Genomic DNA, 18,725 nt, shown 5'->3' on the forward strand with positions numbered 1-18,725 from the left:
GGTAAAAAAAAATATATATTTTAAAGCAATAAAATATCACAATAAAATATTAAGTGCATGCTGACAAAATACATTGAATGGTAAGCTGGTAATTAAAAAGACAATAATGGAAAGGTTCATTGCAATAAAGCAAATTAATAGAGTTGGACTTTAATTTTAAATCTTACTATGAATACAAATAATTGTACAATGGAAGCTCGCTGTTTTCTGTTTACAAATCGGTCAATTGTAAAATAATTTGCTTAAAATAACTTTTTGTATTTTTCAAGCAATTTACTTTAATATATACATAAAAGGTATTTTACTTTTAACAAACACAACTTTCAAATTACGCTATTCATAACTTTAACAGCAGATAGACTAAAACAATTAAAGCTACAACTGTTTAACTTAAAAATACTGAAGCACTTGATCTAAAACTCAAGTCTCTGTGTAGGGTGTTACATCCCTTTAAGTGTTGTCACGTTGTTGTGGCGCAATTTCCGCTAATGCGTGTTGTCTCCCCTCATTTTTTTCATATCTCGATTTTAGTGGCGTTCATACGCCATTGGGCATCTGGTTAGCGATTAGACAAAGGAAGACCAGCGCTGAGAATAACAGGACCAGAGCTGGCTGCTGGGTACCTTAGGATTAGATCGATATGTCTGATGAATATATCTGTGTGTTGGGGGGATGAGTCACAGAAAAAAGGTCTTTGTAAATGCAGTAAGGGTGAATTGATTTTCTACATAGCCATTAATTAAGTAGAGTGGTAGCGTGTTTTTTTTTTATGAATTTTGCTTGATAATTTTGTGAGAGATTCCCCGTGTAAATTATGCTTTCAAAAAACATAATTTTCAATTTTATTCAAGTGTTCAAATTTTGCGCTTACAATTTTTTTTTTTTTTTTTTTTTTTTTTTTTTTTTTTTGCAATTTGTTAAATTTTCTAGTTTGAAGTCTACGTAAAACGGGTTTCTTTGATTCGAGTTAGCTGAACTCTCATTCACTTATCGATTTAAAAAAAAAAAAAAAAAAAACTGGTCTATGACGAATGCTCGTGCTATATGCTAGTCGACTGCTCACCTCTATATCATAACGTGACTAACGGGTTTTTTTTAGGTTAAGTTGGGTCACGGGTGCATAATTGATCGGTGACTAGTGAGTCACATGTCTCTGAAAGCTATGGCGACATCGCTCCTAATACCCTCATACATAATATAGTCATACTCAAGGTATTGTTTTACGTACAAGGAATAAACTGAGCCTTTTTGAACAATGTAAACACCATTCGTTCTTTGAATGAGCCCAAATAGTTTAATTATACCCACTAGTTCTATAAAATTGCACACCCATTATTTAAAGACGTGGACTTATTGATCAAGTTGTGCCCAAAAAATTTTTTAATATGCCAACCATTCCTCAGATGCAAATACTAATTATTCATTTATGCCCAACGTTTCCTAAAACGTGTACAATAACACGCCGACATAATTAGTAGAAAAAATACTTACCTTGGCTATTATTGTTTCCATCGCTTTTACCAGCGTCTAAAAAATATAATTATTATTTAAATTATCAGCAAGATAAACTATTTATAATAAAGTATCTCTCTCTCAATCTCTCTCTTAATCTCTCTCTCAATCTCTCTCTCAATCTCTCTCTCAATCTGTCTCACAATCTCTCTCTTAATCTCTCTTTCTCAATCTGTCTCTCAATCTCTCTCAATCTCTCTCTCTTAATCTCTATCTCTCTTTCTCAATCTGTCTCACAATCTCTCTCAATCTCTCTCTCTTAATCTCTCTTTCTCAATCTGTCTCACAATCTCTCTCACAATCTCTCTCTCAATCTCTCTCACAATCTCTCTCAATCTCTCTCTCTTAATCTCTATCTCTCTTTCTCAATCTGTCTCACAATCTCTCTCAATCTCTCTCTCTCTCTTAATCTCTCTTTCTCAATCTGTCTCTCAATCTCTCTCAATCTCTCTCTCTTGATCTCTATCTCTCTTTCTCAATCTGTCTCACAATCTCTCTCTCTTAATCTCTCTTTCTCAATCTGTCTCACAATCTCTCTCAATCTGTCTCTTAATCTCTCTCTTTATCTCTCTTTCTCAATCTGTCTCACAATCTCTCTCTTAAACTCTCTCTTAATCTCTCTTTCTCAATCTGTCTCACAATCTCTCTCAATCTCTCTCTCAATCTCTCTCTTAATCTCTCTTTCTCAATCTGTCTCACAATCTCTCTCAATCTCTCTCTTAATCTCTCTTTTTCAATCTGTCTCACAATCTCTCTCAATCTCAATCTCTCTCTCTCAATCTCTCTCTTAATCTCTCTCTTAATCTCTCTCTTAATCTCTCTTTCTCAATCTGTCTCACAATCTCTCTCTCAATCTCTCTCACAATCTCTCTCAATCTCTCTCTTAATCTCTCTCTTTATCTCTCTTTCTCAATCTGTCTCACAATCTCTCTCAATCTCTCTCTTAATCTCTCTTTCTCAATCTGTCTCACAATCTCTCTCAATCTCTCTCTCAATCTCTCTTTCTCAATCTGTCTCACAATCTCTCTCAATCTCTCTCTTAATCTCTCTTTTTCAATCTGTCTCACAATCTCTCTCAATCTCAATCTCTCTCTCTCTCAATCTCTCTCTTAATCTCTCTCTTTATCTCTCTTTCTCAATCTGTCTCTCAATCTCTCTCTTACTCTTTCTTGATCTCTCTCTCAATCTCTCTTTCTCAATCTGTCTCACAATCTCTCTCTTAAACTCTCTCTTAATCTCTCTTTCTCAATCTGTCTCACAATCTCTCTCTTAATCTCTCTCTTTCACACACTCTGACCCCATAACCTCTCACACACTGTCTTTCTCTCCCTCACTTGTCAGTACACCAAGATGGCGGTGTGGACTCTAATTTTACCACATTTAGAATACATGTATATACTCGGAAAAATCCTGCCTGTGACGAACGCTACACCCCCTATCAACGCCAGTATATAATCGCAGATACTGTCTGTATCCTATGATTCAGTAAAATATAAAAACACTAGCATTAAACTATGCAGCTTCAAGTTAGTTGTGTGGGTGGGGATCAGCCTAGATAGGCTCGCAATCGACTTGACCTGCTTGGTCTGAATACTCATCCATGGCGTCACTAGGTATGGCGTCACTAGGTGCGGTACCCAGGGTGACACCCCCTCCTAATGCCGTAGCCTAATATACAATACTTAAAGGTGTATTTGTATTCTGATATTATTCCTCTGAAAAGTTTTCCAATGATTTGTAACGCCATTTTCTCTCCCCTCGAATGATGCCTACCAGTAGGGTCCACACCTCCCACCCACCTCACCTGCTGGTACTGGTGAGGTGCTAAGTTTTACCTGCGCTATTGGTTCCATCTGTTGTCTGAGGACCTGTCAACAAAAATATTAACATTTGTTATCTGTTACTTTAAAGGCATGAAACGATAACAGGGTAGTTTGGTTGTATTGATGTTTGTTCGTGTCAACGACTGTTATAAAATGGGGGTAGTGTGTAGAGGATAGGTTATCACTTTTGATATGTAGTCTTATTATAATGGTATTTACATTCTGTGATAACTTTCTCAAAGACTTACATTCAATTTTGAGAGCCCCCCCCCCCCCTAAATGTAGCATTTTCCAAGACATACAATCTTTTCTCAAAGACTTACATTCTGAGTGCCCTACTAAATGTAGCACTTTCCCAAAGACTTACATTCTGTGGGCCTTACTAAATGTAGCACTTTCCCAAAGACTTAACAATCTGTGAGCCCTCCTAAATGTAGCACTTCCCCAAAGACTTACATTCTGTGTGCCCTACTAAATGTAGCACTTTCCCCAAACACTTACATTCTGTAGGCCCTACTAAATGTAGCACTTTCCCAAAGACTTACATTCTGTGGGCCCTACTAAATGTAGCACTTTCCCTAAAGATATTCTGTGAGCCCTACTAAATGTAGCACTTTCCCCAAAGATATTCTGTGAGCCCTACTAAATGTAGCACTTTCCCCAAAGACTAACTTTCTGTGGGCCCTCCTAAATGTAGCATTTTTCCCAAAGACTTACATTCTGTGGGCATGTTCTTGTAAAGTTCAAGCTGAGACTTGATGTCAGGCTTATCCTCACATCCTTTCGTGTTAGAGATCAGACATGTATACACCTCTTTGTAGGATCTGGATAGGGGGGTAGGCATGGCGAAAATTACAAAAATATTACAATATTGCTTCATTAAAATATAAATAACAATTGTGTGCACAGGGTTCCTTTCAGATATTTTTCTCCTGATGGCGCTTAAAACTTCCAGATGAAGGAAGCGGGAGGCTGACAGTGTTAAAGCAAACATTTTGTATATCTTTTTTCGTGCTAGGGTGGGGTGGTGAACGTTTTCCGGCTGTGTCGTCCCCCCCCCCCCTACGCACAAATAGACGTCTGGAATAATCTCTGACGTACCTTATACACCTGATCAAGTGAGTGACTCCGCTAAATGTCACTATATACATGTTCTTGACGTCATTTCTGGACGACATTACATGACATTTTTTCTCCACAAATGTTTACGTAATTTTACAGTGGCGTGTATGTAGTTAAGCTAGGAGGTGGGAAGGTCATAGGTGTTTACATATTATTTTTAAATACATGTCTCACAAAAGTAAAGAGTTTTAATTGCATGAGCATTTTATAGTAAAATTTATTTCTGTGACGGTTTCGACTTTTTAATAATAATTTTATACAAATTAAACAATGATGGGACAGTGTGACCTAGCGGTAGAGAGCTAGACTGCTAATCCGAAATGCTCGAGTTCGAATCCGGGTTCAAGTCAGTCGAATGTCCATCAGTCCACCTGTGAGTACCTTACGTTAGGGAAAGTAAAGGCGGCTTGGCATTGTGTTGACCACACTATCCATTCAGATGTCGATGTCTCTGACACAGATTACCTCTACTTCATCTGCCCCATGCATCTTGGGTACGAACGAGAAAAGATGAGATGATGAGATTATAACCATTTCAGAGTTGATGATGATGATCTAGAACGCTCATGTAAGCCATGATGTTTTCAACAATGAGAAGAACAGCTTGAAATGTGAATGTTAGTCAATAGGATTGGTGGAGTGGAGCAGCGTTTTGTGTGAAAATCTCATTCAGTATTGTAGACAGCTGTGTCAATGGGGACAATGAATTGTGAACACGGCCCTAGGGCGCATGGTAGTTATTTGACTAGCATAGTGCCCCTGGCCCCAACCTGGCCAAGGCGATAATCCTAATCTTCACTTTAATCCATCCCTTAATCGATACACTAATTCTTATTTCTTGCCCTGAAAATAAATCCTTATTCATATCAATGTCCTTACCCAAATCTTTACCTTTATCCTTACTCAAATTCTTAGTATACTTCAATTATAATCCTTTTTCTTATCCTTATTCCTACGCATATCCTTAACCCCCCCCCCCCCATGCGCTTTAAAATGGTTACCATAGTCTTTACCTTTATCATTACCATAGTCATTGTTCTTAGCCTTACTCTAATACTTACCCTAACAATATTGATTAACTCTCACAATCCTAAACGCAATCCTTATCCTTACCTTATTCCTTATCACATATCCATACCCTAATCGTTACCCTAATCTTTATCCTTATCCATACCATAATCCATGTCCCTAATTGAATCAATATCTTTATCCTTACCCTTATCATAATCCTTACTGTAACGGTGTTAGTGAGGAGATGGGGGGGGGGGGGGAGGATAAAAACGTCGGTTCGATACTCTATCTATTTAAATATTGGCAAATGTACAGGAGCCGTTGATGATGATTGTTAACGAGAGTTGAAACGAGTGCGTGCTCGCTACTCCCATCACGTGAGTGCTGATTACTCTCATCACGTGATTATTCTCATCATGGCTGTGGAGACGTTGTGTGACGCATGTATTAGCACCCGCCCCTCCCATCGACCTGACCCCCGGGGACCAAGATATGCCCAGCACCTCGTTGTTCGCTCACCTCCGTTCTGTCCGCTTCAGACTCACAAAAAAAAATTTTTCTTAATTTTTCTGTTACTAGGAGATTCTTGTATCATAATAGGCTAGCAATATTATTCGATTAATTAAGAAGCTAATAGCTCTATCTATTTTTATTTTTAATTTGGATTAGTAGAGTCATGATGTTGTGCTGATAAGGGATGTTTATTTAATATAAATAAATATTTAATATAAATAAACAACCAGGCTATATTCCACTGACCGCAATAGGCGAGTGTATAGAAGACAAATTTTAATGCAGTATGTCCACTTTTTTGTGAAATCGATGTACATTTCTACTTATACTGATAATAATTAATACAACCTACAAGAATACTCATGTACAATGTCAGAAAAATAGAATGCAAATATTGTATGAATGTTTAAACATAATATGTTACACTATTTTAATATTGGAATAAGATTTATTAACTCATTTTTCTCGAGATGATGTTTTTGGACATACTGCATTTGTCCTCTATACACTCGTAGTGTTCTTTATTATGGAAAACAATTGTTGTGACTTTCATTGTTTTACGTTCCCTGGCCATTCCGGTTGACTTCAAGGAGGAGTTGAGGGCGGTTTCTAAAAATATTTAAATTGATAAAATTATTTTAAACGGCTTTTCGACGGCTTCAATACAAAATATGAAACTGAGTTTAATCGATATTTCCCTAACAGCTTTAATTTTTTTTAAATATAACTATAATTGTTTCGCTTGCCATATTTTTCAAAGATTTTTTTTTTAATTTATTATGATTACATTTACTTTTCAAAACCTATACTTACACATTTGCTCTTTGACAGAGGCGTAGCTAGGGGGGGCGGGGGGGCGGCCGCCCCGGGCGCCGACCCTTTGGGGGCGCCAAAAGGGGTGGGAAAAAATTTTTAAAGCTGATTTTATGCTGCAGTTTTGAATTATAAACTGTCTAAGTTAAGAAATGTAATGGCTACACGCCTTTACAAACTGATTTAACTGTTTTCTACCTTGATTTCTTAATGTAAAACATATACTCTTAAGAAACAGTGACCGGCAAAACCGCTTTGAAGCTTTACCTAGATGGGGGGGGCGCTTTTTCGAGACTTAAAACGGAAGAATTTACACTAGATTGTTGAGTCGATAAACGTTACCACTATTAAAAGAAACCAATTGTATTGAAACGTATTGTACGATTGTTGAACTGTAAAATACGTTAGTGACTTTTATCAAGATGGTGCAGGGGGGGGGGGGGCGCTTTTAGGCTAAATAAAATAGCAAAATTACACAGGATTCTGAGAAAACAACCTTTAGCTCTCAGAAAGAAACGAATTGTACTGTGCATTGTATAATTGTGTAACATTTTTAAAAAAAAGTTTGTTACGTTAAAAACCGCTCTACAAACTTTGTCCAAGATGGTTGTGATGAGTGTGTGGGTGGGGGTGGGGGCGCTTTTTTCGCTAAAAAAATCGCAAGTATTTGTACTGGATTGGTGAGCAGATAACTCTCTTAACACTTAGTAAAGAAACCAAGTGTATTAACGCGTAATGTACAATTTCAATAGCCAGTTTTGTTTTAAAAAAAAGACGCGACTAGTTCTTTGTAAGATTCTTACGATTCTCTCAACTTCAACGTGAGAGATCAGATACTTTTGATTGATTGCATTACATCTTACCTGGATCACTGAACTATATTAAAGAGAACTAAATATCACGGATTCTTGAATCCCTAAGCCACTAACCACCACTTTTTTCCATGCTCTTATTTCATTCTCCACTGTCTGTAATCTAGCTCCAAGCCATACAGTAAAAGAGACCACATTTAGTTATAGATCCTGATTGAATTTTTTTGACAATGCATTTGAGTTCTACATTTTCTTAGAGTATTAAAACGCGTTTTATTGCTGTTGATTATAATCAGAACGTCATGGGCTATCATTAAATTGATTGTTACTGCTTCTTCAATCAATACAATTAGTTCTGCATTTGTTGTTGACGTTGTGCGAGCAGTGTTTCTTCCAGACTTTTTTCTTCGGGGGGGGGGGGGGGGGGGGGCACTTGAAATTTTCGGGGGGGGGGGGGGGGCGGTAGACTTTCTTCGGGAGGGGGGGGGGGCGGACACTGTTAAACGTATATATTTTCTATATATAAATTTCATTTCGTTCGGGGGGGCGGTAAAAAAATTTTCGGGGGGCTTCGCCCCCCCCCCCCCCCCCCGAAGAGATGCCTGGAAGAAACTCTGTGTGCGAGAAGGCAGGGCTAATCTGCGAAATCCAAGACTACGAGCTGTTAACATCCGTTGGATTCCAGTTTGTTTTCTCTAGCTTGTTTTGTCATACCATCAACCAATCAACGAAATACCCATGTCGTATTCCAATGTGAACTATAAATATTTCTGATAACTTCTTCTTGTATGTCACTTGTGTGTCCTTACTCTAACAAACTTCGAATCCAACTATGTACCATATCACAACAGAGATCGTTCCAAAACTAGAACATTAAAGGCTGGTCTAAACATATTAGCGTTAGCTACAAACTACCCTCTAACACAGATCAGGCTTATTTTTTTTACTGACATTACTAATCTTTCGCAAAAAAAAGTTAAACGCATCTTAATGGGAATTAAATTGTCGTAAAGTTTTAAGGAATGAAAATCATACAATGTAATTATTAAACCTTGTCCGGACTGTAGCGTACACGCTTACTCACACGCTTACACACACAAATACACTCTTACCCACACACAAGCTTATATATAAACACACTATCACACACACATAATTATACACACACACACATGTATATATATATATATATATATATATATATATATATATATATATATATATATATATATATATATATATAAGCGGGGGGGGGGGCGCCAAATTGAAAGTTCGCCCCGGGCGCCGGGAAGGGTCGCTACGCCTCTGCTTTGAACTCTATCTGTTTCGGTCTACAAACTTTTCACTTGAACAATGTTTGTTACATCTATTTAAAATGCAATTGAACTTTGAACCGTTGGGCGGAACAAATGAATGACAGCCGTTACTCTTAGCTTCTTTGGATGTTATTTTAATTTTTTAAATTTTGTTAAGTATGTTTTTGTGACATATCCTACACAATATGACGGAGAGCCTTTACCCTGCCAACGCCTAGGAGAATAATTTTAAAAATGAACCCTATAAACCAGAGGCGTAGCGGGGATGAGGGGGGGGGGGGGGGGTACATATGTCCCCGGGCGCCGACCTTAAGGGGCGCCAAAATGGGTTGTAAAAACAAATTAAAATCTCATTGTAGCTGTAGTTTTGCATTATAAATATAAAAAATATATCGGGGGGGGGGGGGAGGGTGCAAATGGAAAGTTGTGGTGGGGGGGGGGGGGGGTGGGTGTAAATGGAAAGTTTTAGGGAGGGGGTCAAATTGAAAATTGAAAGGTTGATCCCTGAAATTATAAGTTTGACCCAGGCGCCGAGAAGGGTAGCTACGCCTCTGCTATAAACGCTGTCAGACATATTGTATATTCTGTGACATTAACAAAGACTCCCAAAATGCAAATCGCGGACATTGGTTTATCTTTCATTTAGCCGGAGAACAAAACAAAAGAACGGATGGTCGCTCTCATATTTGTATTTGATTAACATCGTGCATGCAATTATTTTTGGGATATCGCCTGATTCACCATCCACCCCCCTCCCTCTCCCAGCCCACCACCATCCCCGCAACACACATCCTATTCGCATTTTGTTTCATGTCTCTGTGGAGTATTGTAATTACTGCCCTTTAGTTGGGGACATGGTTGTTCGTGATCACGGGGAGACAGACACGGCGGAACTGACGCAATGGTGTATAATAAAGGGACATAATTCTATTAGATTTTTCAAAAAAAAAATTCCAGCCTTGCAATAAGCAGTAAAAAAAATGTTGTTTATTCAAAAATAAAAATTGGCATATGACTAATGGATGTTAAAATAGAAAAGGTTCTTACTCACATAGAAATAATTCTTAATGACTAGCAAAACTAAAAATAGCGATTACACCATAACAAATTTTAAAAAAAAAAAACAATATGGAGTATTTAGCAGCAGTAAAAAAAAAAACATCAGACTACAAACAACCAAAACTTGTAAATACCTAGCAGCAATAATAAATACAGATTAGACTACAAAAACAAGTAAAACGTGAATATTTAGTAGCAGTAAAAAAAACAGATTAGACTACACACAAACAAGAAAAACGTGAATATTTAGTAGCAGTAAAAAAAACAGATTAGACTACAAAAACAAGTAAAACGTGAATATTTAGTAGCAGTAAAAAAAACAGATTAGACTACACACAAACAAGAAAAACGTGAATATTTAGTAGCAGTAAAAAAACAGATTAGACTACACACAAACAAGAAAAAGTGAATATTTAGTAACAGTAAAAAAACAGATTAGACTACACACAAACAAGAAAAAGTGAATATTTAGTAGCAGTAAAAAAAACAGATTAGACTACACACCAAAAAAATCGCGAAGCAGTAAAAAAAAAACTATCAGACTACACACAAACTAAATATTGAAGTGCCTTTCACCATGTTTAAAATTTAGAACCCACAAACTAACCTGCAGTAGACATCGAGATTGGATTTATCCGGCTTTATCAGAATCTTTTTCGACGCGCAATCAGAAATTTTATCTGGCGTGCAGGCCTCTCCAAAAGCACCTGAGTAGGAATATCAAAATACTTTTAATACCTAACCGTTTCCTTTCATACATCAAAACGTTCAGTTTAAATTATCTACAATTTTAAAATCTATGTTTCGAACGTCTGAGAAAGCTTCTTGTATTTGGGCTAAATAAGAAAACTAAAATAAATAAATCTTACATCTACCAACATCTACAGAATGTAGCCTTTCGAGCTTGGCAGTCATTGACGCAGGCGAAGTAGAGTTCACCTGTTTCTGTGACCTCGGCCAATGAAGGGATAGTGTGGTCAGAACAATGTTCCGCTGACTTTACTTTCCCTAACGTGGTGCAGGTACTTATTAGAGCTGGGTGGACTCAGGGACGTTCTACTAACACGAACCGGGGATTTGAACTCTAGACTTTCGGGTTAACAGTTGTATGCTCTACCATCCGACCACGCCGTCCCTTATCAACAGAATGTATTAAAGCCAGATGCGTATTGAGGGGGGTGGGGATCGAGGGTACATATGTCCCCGGGGCGCCGACCTTAGAGGGCGCAAAAATGGGTTGGAAAAAAATTAAAAGCTCATTTTAGCTGCAGTTTTTCATTATAAATATAAAAAAATATATGGGGGGGGGGGGGGGGGTTTGAAAGTTTGTCCCCGGGCGCCGGGAAGGATTGCTACGCCTCTGATTAAAGCTAATTTACTTTGCAATTAGACAACACTAACCCAAGAACTGACTATGACCATAATATCCCATACAAATATATTTTCGTGCAAATGTGTTCCTAAGTACAGATAAGTCTTTTTTTTTTTTTAAATAGACAAAGCATTAATTTCTTGAGACATAGATGACGTATGCAAAACATGTAAATGAGATATTGAGAAATATAGAGGGAAAAATGGGGAGTGGGGGTGGGGAATCTTATTATGCTAAGTATCTTATTATCTTAATTACTTTTCCAGTCCTATTTAATTACGACATTTAAATGGCAGCTCGCTAATTACCCGACAAAATATTGTGACACAGAATGCACTAAATCTGTCATCGGGTGTGTGTTAAAAATGTATTTCAACACACACAAAAACGCAAGCCTATACGAGGGAGAATACATAATTGGCTGTGCCTAATGAATGAATGAAAACGCCTTCTATAATAATGTCACTAATGTGGTTGTGCTGGCATTTTTAGATGGTCGAATAATTACCCGCAGCCGTCGGTCAGTTGTTGATATACATGTGTGGTAGTTGTTGAAATACATGTGTGGTAGTTGTTGCTTCATTGTAGGCGGATGAGTAGACGGTCTAAAGGTATGTTGTAATGCTACCCAGTGGGGTCGCTAGTTCGGGTATCACCCGGTGCGGCACTTCGCGGTGTCACCCCAAGGGAAAAAATAATTAAAATTTTATATATATATATATAGTATATATATATATATATATATATATATATATATATATATATATATATATATATATATAAATATATATATATATGTGTGTGTGTGTGTGTGTATGTTTATCTATAGTCCGTTAATTATACAGTTGGATGTAGTAATGTTTTCTCTATAGTTAGCACGTTTACGTCATGGTGTCACCCCCTTTTGTAATAATTGTCGATTTTTTACTTAAAACACTGTTTAAATTTAAATTAATCATTAATTGAACTGACAAAAATAATTTTTTCTTCTGTACATTTTGCAATTTATTTTTTAGCCTTGGTGTCACCCCCCCCCCCCCGAAATGGTGTCACCCGATGCGGTCCCGCATCCCCCGTTCCGCCCTTTCTACGCCTGTGATGCTACCAACCGATTTGACGCGTGTGTGCACCTGCTTAATGACACAAACTTACATTCCTGACGAAGTTCACCCCCACCCCTCTGTCGCTCAAAATTAAGTTGTGGTACAGTTACCTTGATCACCACCCGACAGAGGCGTAGCGAGGGGGGGGGGGGTGGGGCGGGGGGTGCGGACCGGACCGGGTGAAACCATTTAGGGGGGTGACACCAAGGCAAAAAATAGCAAAATATATAGAGAAAAACTTGAGGGGGGGGGTGCAAATCGAAAGTTTGTGGGGGGGGGGGGGTTGCAAATCGAAAGTTTGAGGGGGGGGTGACACCCGACCTCGCTACGCCACTGCCACCCTGTGCATAATCAATTATTTTAGGACCTTTCATTACACCCAGATAAAACCAAAACACTATTTGTAATCTCGAAAAAGATTTACTTTAAAAAGAAAACTACATCATATCCCATCATTTTAGATTATTAATACGATTTTTAATTTGAAACAAACGCCATGTATTGCAGTAAAAGACAGAAAGCGCCAACCTATTGAAGAAGCGGTTCCAACAGTTTTAAACAGCAATAGCTAGACAAAACAAAATACCAGTGGTAGTTGACAGTGGCGTAGCGAGGTCGGGTGTCACCCGGTGCGGCACTTAATGGTGTCACCCCCCAGAGGCGTAGCGACCCTTCCCGGGGACAAACTTTCAAGTTTTTAATTTGCACCCCCATCCCTCAAACTTTCGATTTGCACCCCCCCCCCCTCTCAAGTTTTCGATTTGCACCCCCCCCCCCCCCTCAAACTTTTGATTTGCACCCCCCCCCCCCAAGTTTTTCTCTATATATTTTGCTATTTTTTGCCTTGGTGTCAACCCCCTAAATGGTGTCACCCGGTAAGGTCCGCACCCCCCCGCCCCGGTAGTTGATTATATTGTCCTAACCACCCTCACCCCATATGACACCCTCTGTCCTTTATTTGTTAATATATATGTGCATGATCCATTATGCTTTGGCTTCTGTGAAAAACCTTTCTGTTAAAGACCGTTACCTGTGTGTTTAGTAATCATCATAAACCCGGCATTGCCCACCCAAACCACAACCAACCAAAACAACAAAACGCAAACATAACGCTAACACAATTACAAATACAAACGAAAACAAAAACCTAACAACAAACCCAACCACAATCACAAACACCAATACAAACACAAAGAAAAAAACAAACAAAAAAGCAAACGAAAACAAAAACCTAACAACAAACCCAACCACAACCACAAACACCAATACGAACACAACGAAAAAAACAAACGAAAAAGCAAACGAAAGCAAATCAAATCCAAACGCAAAACCAACCACAAACACAAACCCAAAGAAAAAAACACAAACGAAAAAGCAAACGAAAACAAACCAAATCCAAACGCAAAACCAACCACAAACACAAATACAAACCCAAAGAAAAAAACACAAACGAAAACGAAAAAAGAAAGAACAAAAACGAACCAAATCAAAACGCAACCACCAACGCAAACCCAACCTAAACACAAAGAAAACACTAACGCGAACATAAACGCAAAGTGCTCACAGTCTAGCCCGGGGCAGAATCGCCTGTTTCAGCTTAATAATCGACTACAGTACCCCAACCTATTCATAGTCTTTTGCACTCACACGAACGTAGGTGCCAAACCAAACCAAATGAACAATTATAATACTCCAAGCTTATTCGTAAAATACCTACAACATTTGCACTTGATCAATCCCCGCTAATTATGTAATTATTTTTTTCCCAACACCAAAACAAAGTAATAAAAAGTAAATTCTTTTCCACTAATGCAATATTTTATAAAGGGAAGTTATTGTGTTTTGCTAATTTATCAAAGGGAAGTAAGTGCTAAAGGACTAAATATAAATAATTTTCAGACATAATTAGAATTTTTGTTATTTTTCTAAAATTGTGTTTAATTAACATGCCGACAATTATTACTATCAGTTTGAAAAATGAAAATTATTTCCCAACACTTTCAATAGTAATTTTTTAACTCATAAATTTAGACTATGAGCACGATAATAGTCTAACACTTAAATCCATAGAAGTATGTCAACGACAAACAAACTTATTTTATTAAATATATATATATATATACTAGCCGTCCCGGCCAGGCCCTGCTCTGGTTTCTGTAAAAAAAAACTTTCTGAAGACCATTACCTGTGTGTTTAGTAATCATCATAAACCCGGCATTGCCCACCCAAACCACAACCAACCAAAACAACAAAACGCAAACATAACGCTAACACAATTACAAATACAAACGAAAACAAAAACCTAACAACAAACCCAACCACAATCACAAACACCAATACAAACACAAAGAAAAAAACAAACAAAAAAGCAAACGAAAACAAAAACCTAACAACAAACCCAACCACAAACACCAATACCAACAAAAAAAAAACAACGAAAAAGTAAACGAAAACAAACCAAATCCAAACGCAAAACCAACCAAAAACACAAATACAAACCCAAACAAAAAAACACAAACAAAAACGAAAAAAGAAAGAACAAAAACGAACCAAATCAAAACGCAACCACTAACGCAAACTCACCTAAACACAAAGAAAACACTAACGCGAACATAAACGCCCGTGGCGGAATCACCTGTTTTAGCTTAATGAACGACTATAGTACCCCAACTTATTCATAGTCTTTTGCACTCACTTAAACGAACGTGCCTGTTTCAATTTGATGAACAATTATAATACTCCAAGCTTATCCGTAAAATACCTACAACATTTGCACTTGATCAATCCCCGCTAAGTATGTAATTATTTTTTTTTCCCAACACCAAAACAAAGTAATTAAAAAGTAAATTCTTTTCCACAAAATGCAATGGTTTTATAAAGGGAAGTAATTGTGTTTTCCTAATTTATCAAAGGGAAGTAAGTGCTATAGGACTAAATAAAAACATAATTAGAATTTTTGTAAAAGATGATATTTTTTTAACCTTGTGTTTAATGAACAAGCCGACAATTATTACCATAATTTGAAAAATGAAAATAATTTCCCAATACTTTCAATAGTAATTTTTTAACTCATAAATTTAGACAAATGCGCACGATAATTGTCTAACACTTAAATCCATTCAAGACCAACGACAAACATATGCGTTACATACAGAACTGAGCTTTATATATTAGATATTACTAGCCGTCCCGGCCAGGCCCTGCTCTGGCTTCTGTGAAAAACCTTTCCGTTAAAGAGCATTACCTGTGTGTTTGGTAATCATCATAAACCCGGCCATGCCCACCCAAACCACAACCAACCAAAACAACAAAACGAAAACATAACGCTAACACAATTACAAATACAAAAGAAAACAAAAACCTAACAACAAAGCCAACCACAACCACAAACACCAATACAAACACAAAGAAAAAAACAAACAAAAAAGCAAACGAAAACAAACCAAATCCAAACGCAAAACCAACCAAAAACACAAATACAAACCCAAACAAAAAAACAAACAAAAACGAAAAAAGAAAGAACAAAAACGAACCAAATCAAAACGCAACCACTAACGCAAACCCACCTAAACACAAAGAAAACACTAGCGCGAACATAAACGCTCGGGGCGGAATCACCTGTTTTAGCTTAATGAACGACTATAGTACCCCAACTTATTCATAGTCTTTTGCACTCACTTAAACGAACGCGCCTGTTTCAATTTAATGAACAATTTTAATACTCCAAGCTTATCCGTAAAATACCTACAACATTTGCACTTGATCAATCCCCGCTAATTATGTAATTATTTCTTTTCCCAACCAGAGGCGTAGCGAGGAGGGGGGGGGCCGGGGGGGCGCGACCTTAGGGGGGGGCGCCAAATTGAAAGTTTGAGAGGGGGTGCAAATGAAAAGTTTGAGGGGGGGGGGGTGCAAATCAAAAGTTTGAGGGGGGGGGGGGGCAAATCGAAAATTTGCTCCCGAGGGGGGCGCCAAATTGAAAGTATGTCCCCGGGTGCCGGGAAGGGTCGCTACGCCTCTGTTCCCAACACCAAAAAAAAGTAATTAAAAAGTAAATTATTTTCGACTAATGCAATGGTTTTATAAAGGGAAGTAATTGTGTTTTCCTAATTTATCAAAGGGAAGTAAGTGCTATAGGACTAAATAAAGACATAATTAGAATTTTTGTAAAAGATGATATTTTTTTAAACTTGTGTTTAATGAACATGCCGACAATTATTACTGTAATTTGAAAAAGGAAAATTATTTCCCAACACTTTCAATAGTAATTTTTTAACTCATAAATTTAGACAAATGCGCACGATAATTGTCTAACCCTTAAATCCATCCAAGACCAACGACAAACATATGTATTTTTACATACAGAACTGAGCTTTATATATTAGATTTATATATATTAGATATAAATGTGCATGATCCATTGATTGCTTCAAGTATGTATCTTATGTATCCTCCCTCGTACAAGGTTACGTTTTTGTATGTGTTGAAATACATTTTTAACACCCGTTGACAGATGTAGTGTAGGCTGTGTCGAATTCTATTGAGAGATTTAAAAAATGAAACGAAATATATCTGTGGACGAGGCAGAGGCGTAGCTAGGGGAGGGAGTGTGGTTCGGCCGCCCCAGGCGCCGAACCTTTAATGGGGCGCCAAACGGCTGAGAAAATGATAAAAACCTCACTCTGAGCTACATAACTGAATTATACAAAGTTTATCATATCGAATACCACTTGGATTTACAGTTATTTCAATGATAAAAAGTGCCCCCAATCAGTGCTTATTGCGGGGGGGGGGGGGGGGGGGGGGGAATAGGCCATTATGTATACTATATAACTGGAAATGGGGGGAGGCTGAAAATTGATAGCCCGCACAGGGCGCCGAAATGATTTGCTCTGGAACAAGGCTGTTTCAATATATAGGGGGGGGGGGGTGGAACTGCCGGATTGTTTGTTTTTGTTTTTTTGTTTTTTTTTTTCTGACAGACGGCACTACGCCACACCTAAAAGCCTCCCATTTCAGGGATCCCTCGCCTGATTAGTCGAGCCACAGAACTATTTTCTGCCTCGTTGCGAACCGCCGAGCCTCGTGTCGGATGTTCTGTTTACTGTTCTACTGTGACATCATCATTCACCCCGACGATATTTATATACCTCGCACATGTCAGCAATCTAGTAACGCCGGCCGGAACGGTGTTAGGTTTTATGGCCAAGGGGAAAAACTCGCCAGCCACACAAATACAGTAGAGTCCCCTTTGAGTAAAGTGCAACAGTTGTTTGTTTTTACCATGAAAAATGACCAGAATTTTAACACACGTTGATTAGCTGACTTGGATAAATCATCATGAATTTATTAATTCAAAATTGTAATCTCAGTTTTTTAAATACAATTTTATCACATCATTTTAGAATAATAAGAAACGAGATCTAAACTAGATTGCTTTATTTCGATACATAATCATGTATTCTATTAATTCAAAAATGCAATCACATTAATATTTTAGAAAAGCTACATTTTATCCCGTCATTTACGAATAATAAAAAACAAGTTCTAAACTAGAGTCTAATTTCATTATCCTTTGTTATATTTAATGAGTCCTAATTAATTATGAACCGCACTGTTTATTTAAGATTGTATACCAGCAAGCTGTTCATCTATGGGGGGGGGGGGTGGTAGATACCCCCCCCCCCCCCCCCCCCTTCGTTGAACTTTAAGTGTGAACGCCCATTGTTATTATAAAGAGGAAGAAGAAAAAAAAAACGAGTAATAAATCGTGCAACTATTGAATGCGTGACGTGCGGCCGACAGCCTATGATACACACACACGGGGCATCGTTCACAACAAGACGACGATTGTGAACGAGAGCACGGAGGAGAGATGTGTTAACGACTTACCCAGATAGGCAACTACACACAACACGATCCAGGCAGCCAACATGTTTCTCATCTCGACTAGAAAGAGCGGAATTTTGATAATGAATTCTACGCAAGTTGGGGCGAAATGAGCAAGCACTGGCAACGTGATTGAGGAGGAAGGGGGGGGGGGGTGAAGGTAGGGAGTAGGGGAGGTAAATGGTCTACCCATTGTGTGTGCACGTCGGCTTGTTATTTGTTTTTCTTCTGCCAGGGTTTGGAGTTGTCTGTCTTGGCTACTCTGGGTTATCTGCCTTGGAATAGCTTGGGTTAAATATATAAAATTGGAGGGATCAATTAATTAAGGAGAGTGTGTGTGGGGGGGGGGGGGGGGGGGACTGTGCGTTGTGTACAAAGGA

General features: G+C 38.0%; 1 protein-coding gene across 1 annotated transcript; it reads right to left on the reverse strand.

The window, feature by feature from the left end:
• LOC131927132 (uncharacterized) lies at window positions 1-18,477 on the reverse strand. Its single transcript, XM_059282801.1, has 6 exons — window positions 18,349-18,477; window positions 10,589-10,688; window positions 4,053-4,159; window positions 3,348-3,380; window positions 1,492-1,527; window positions 1-623 (listed from the first exon to the last, which is right to left on the reverse strand). Exons 1-6 carry the CDS (start codon window positions 18,398-18,400, stop codon window positions 538-540), a joined length of 414 nt encoding a protein of 137 aa, XP_059138784.1. The 5' UTR covers window positions 18,401-18,477; the 3' UTR covers window positions 1-537.
• Between the last annotated feature and the right edge of the window lie 248 nt (window positions 18,478-18,725).

The sequence above is a fragment of the Physella acuta genome, unplaced genomic scaffold (genome assembly GCF_028476545.2).
Source record: "Physella acuta isolate Inbredline_101_S28 unplaced genomic scaffold, ASM2847654v3 ptg001375l, whole genome shotgun sequence".
Classification (NCBI taxonomy): Eukaryota; Metazoa; Mollusca; class Gastropoda; family Physidae; genus Physella; species Physella acuta.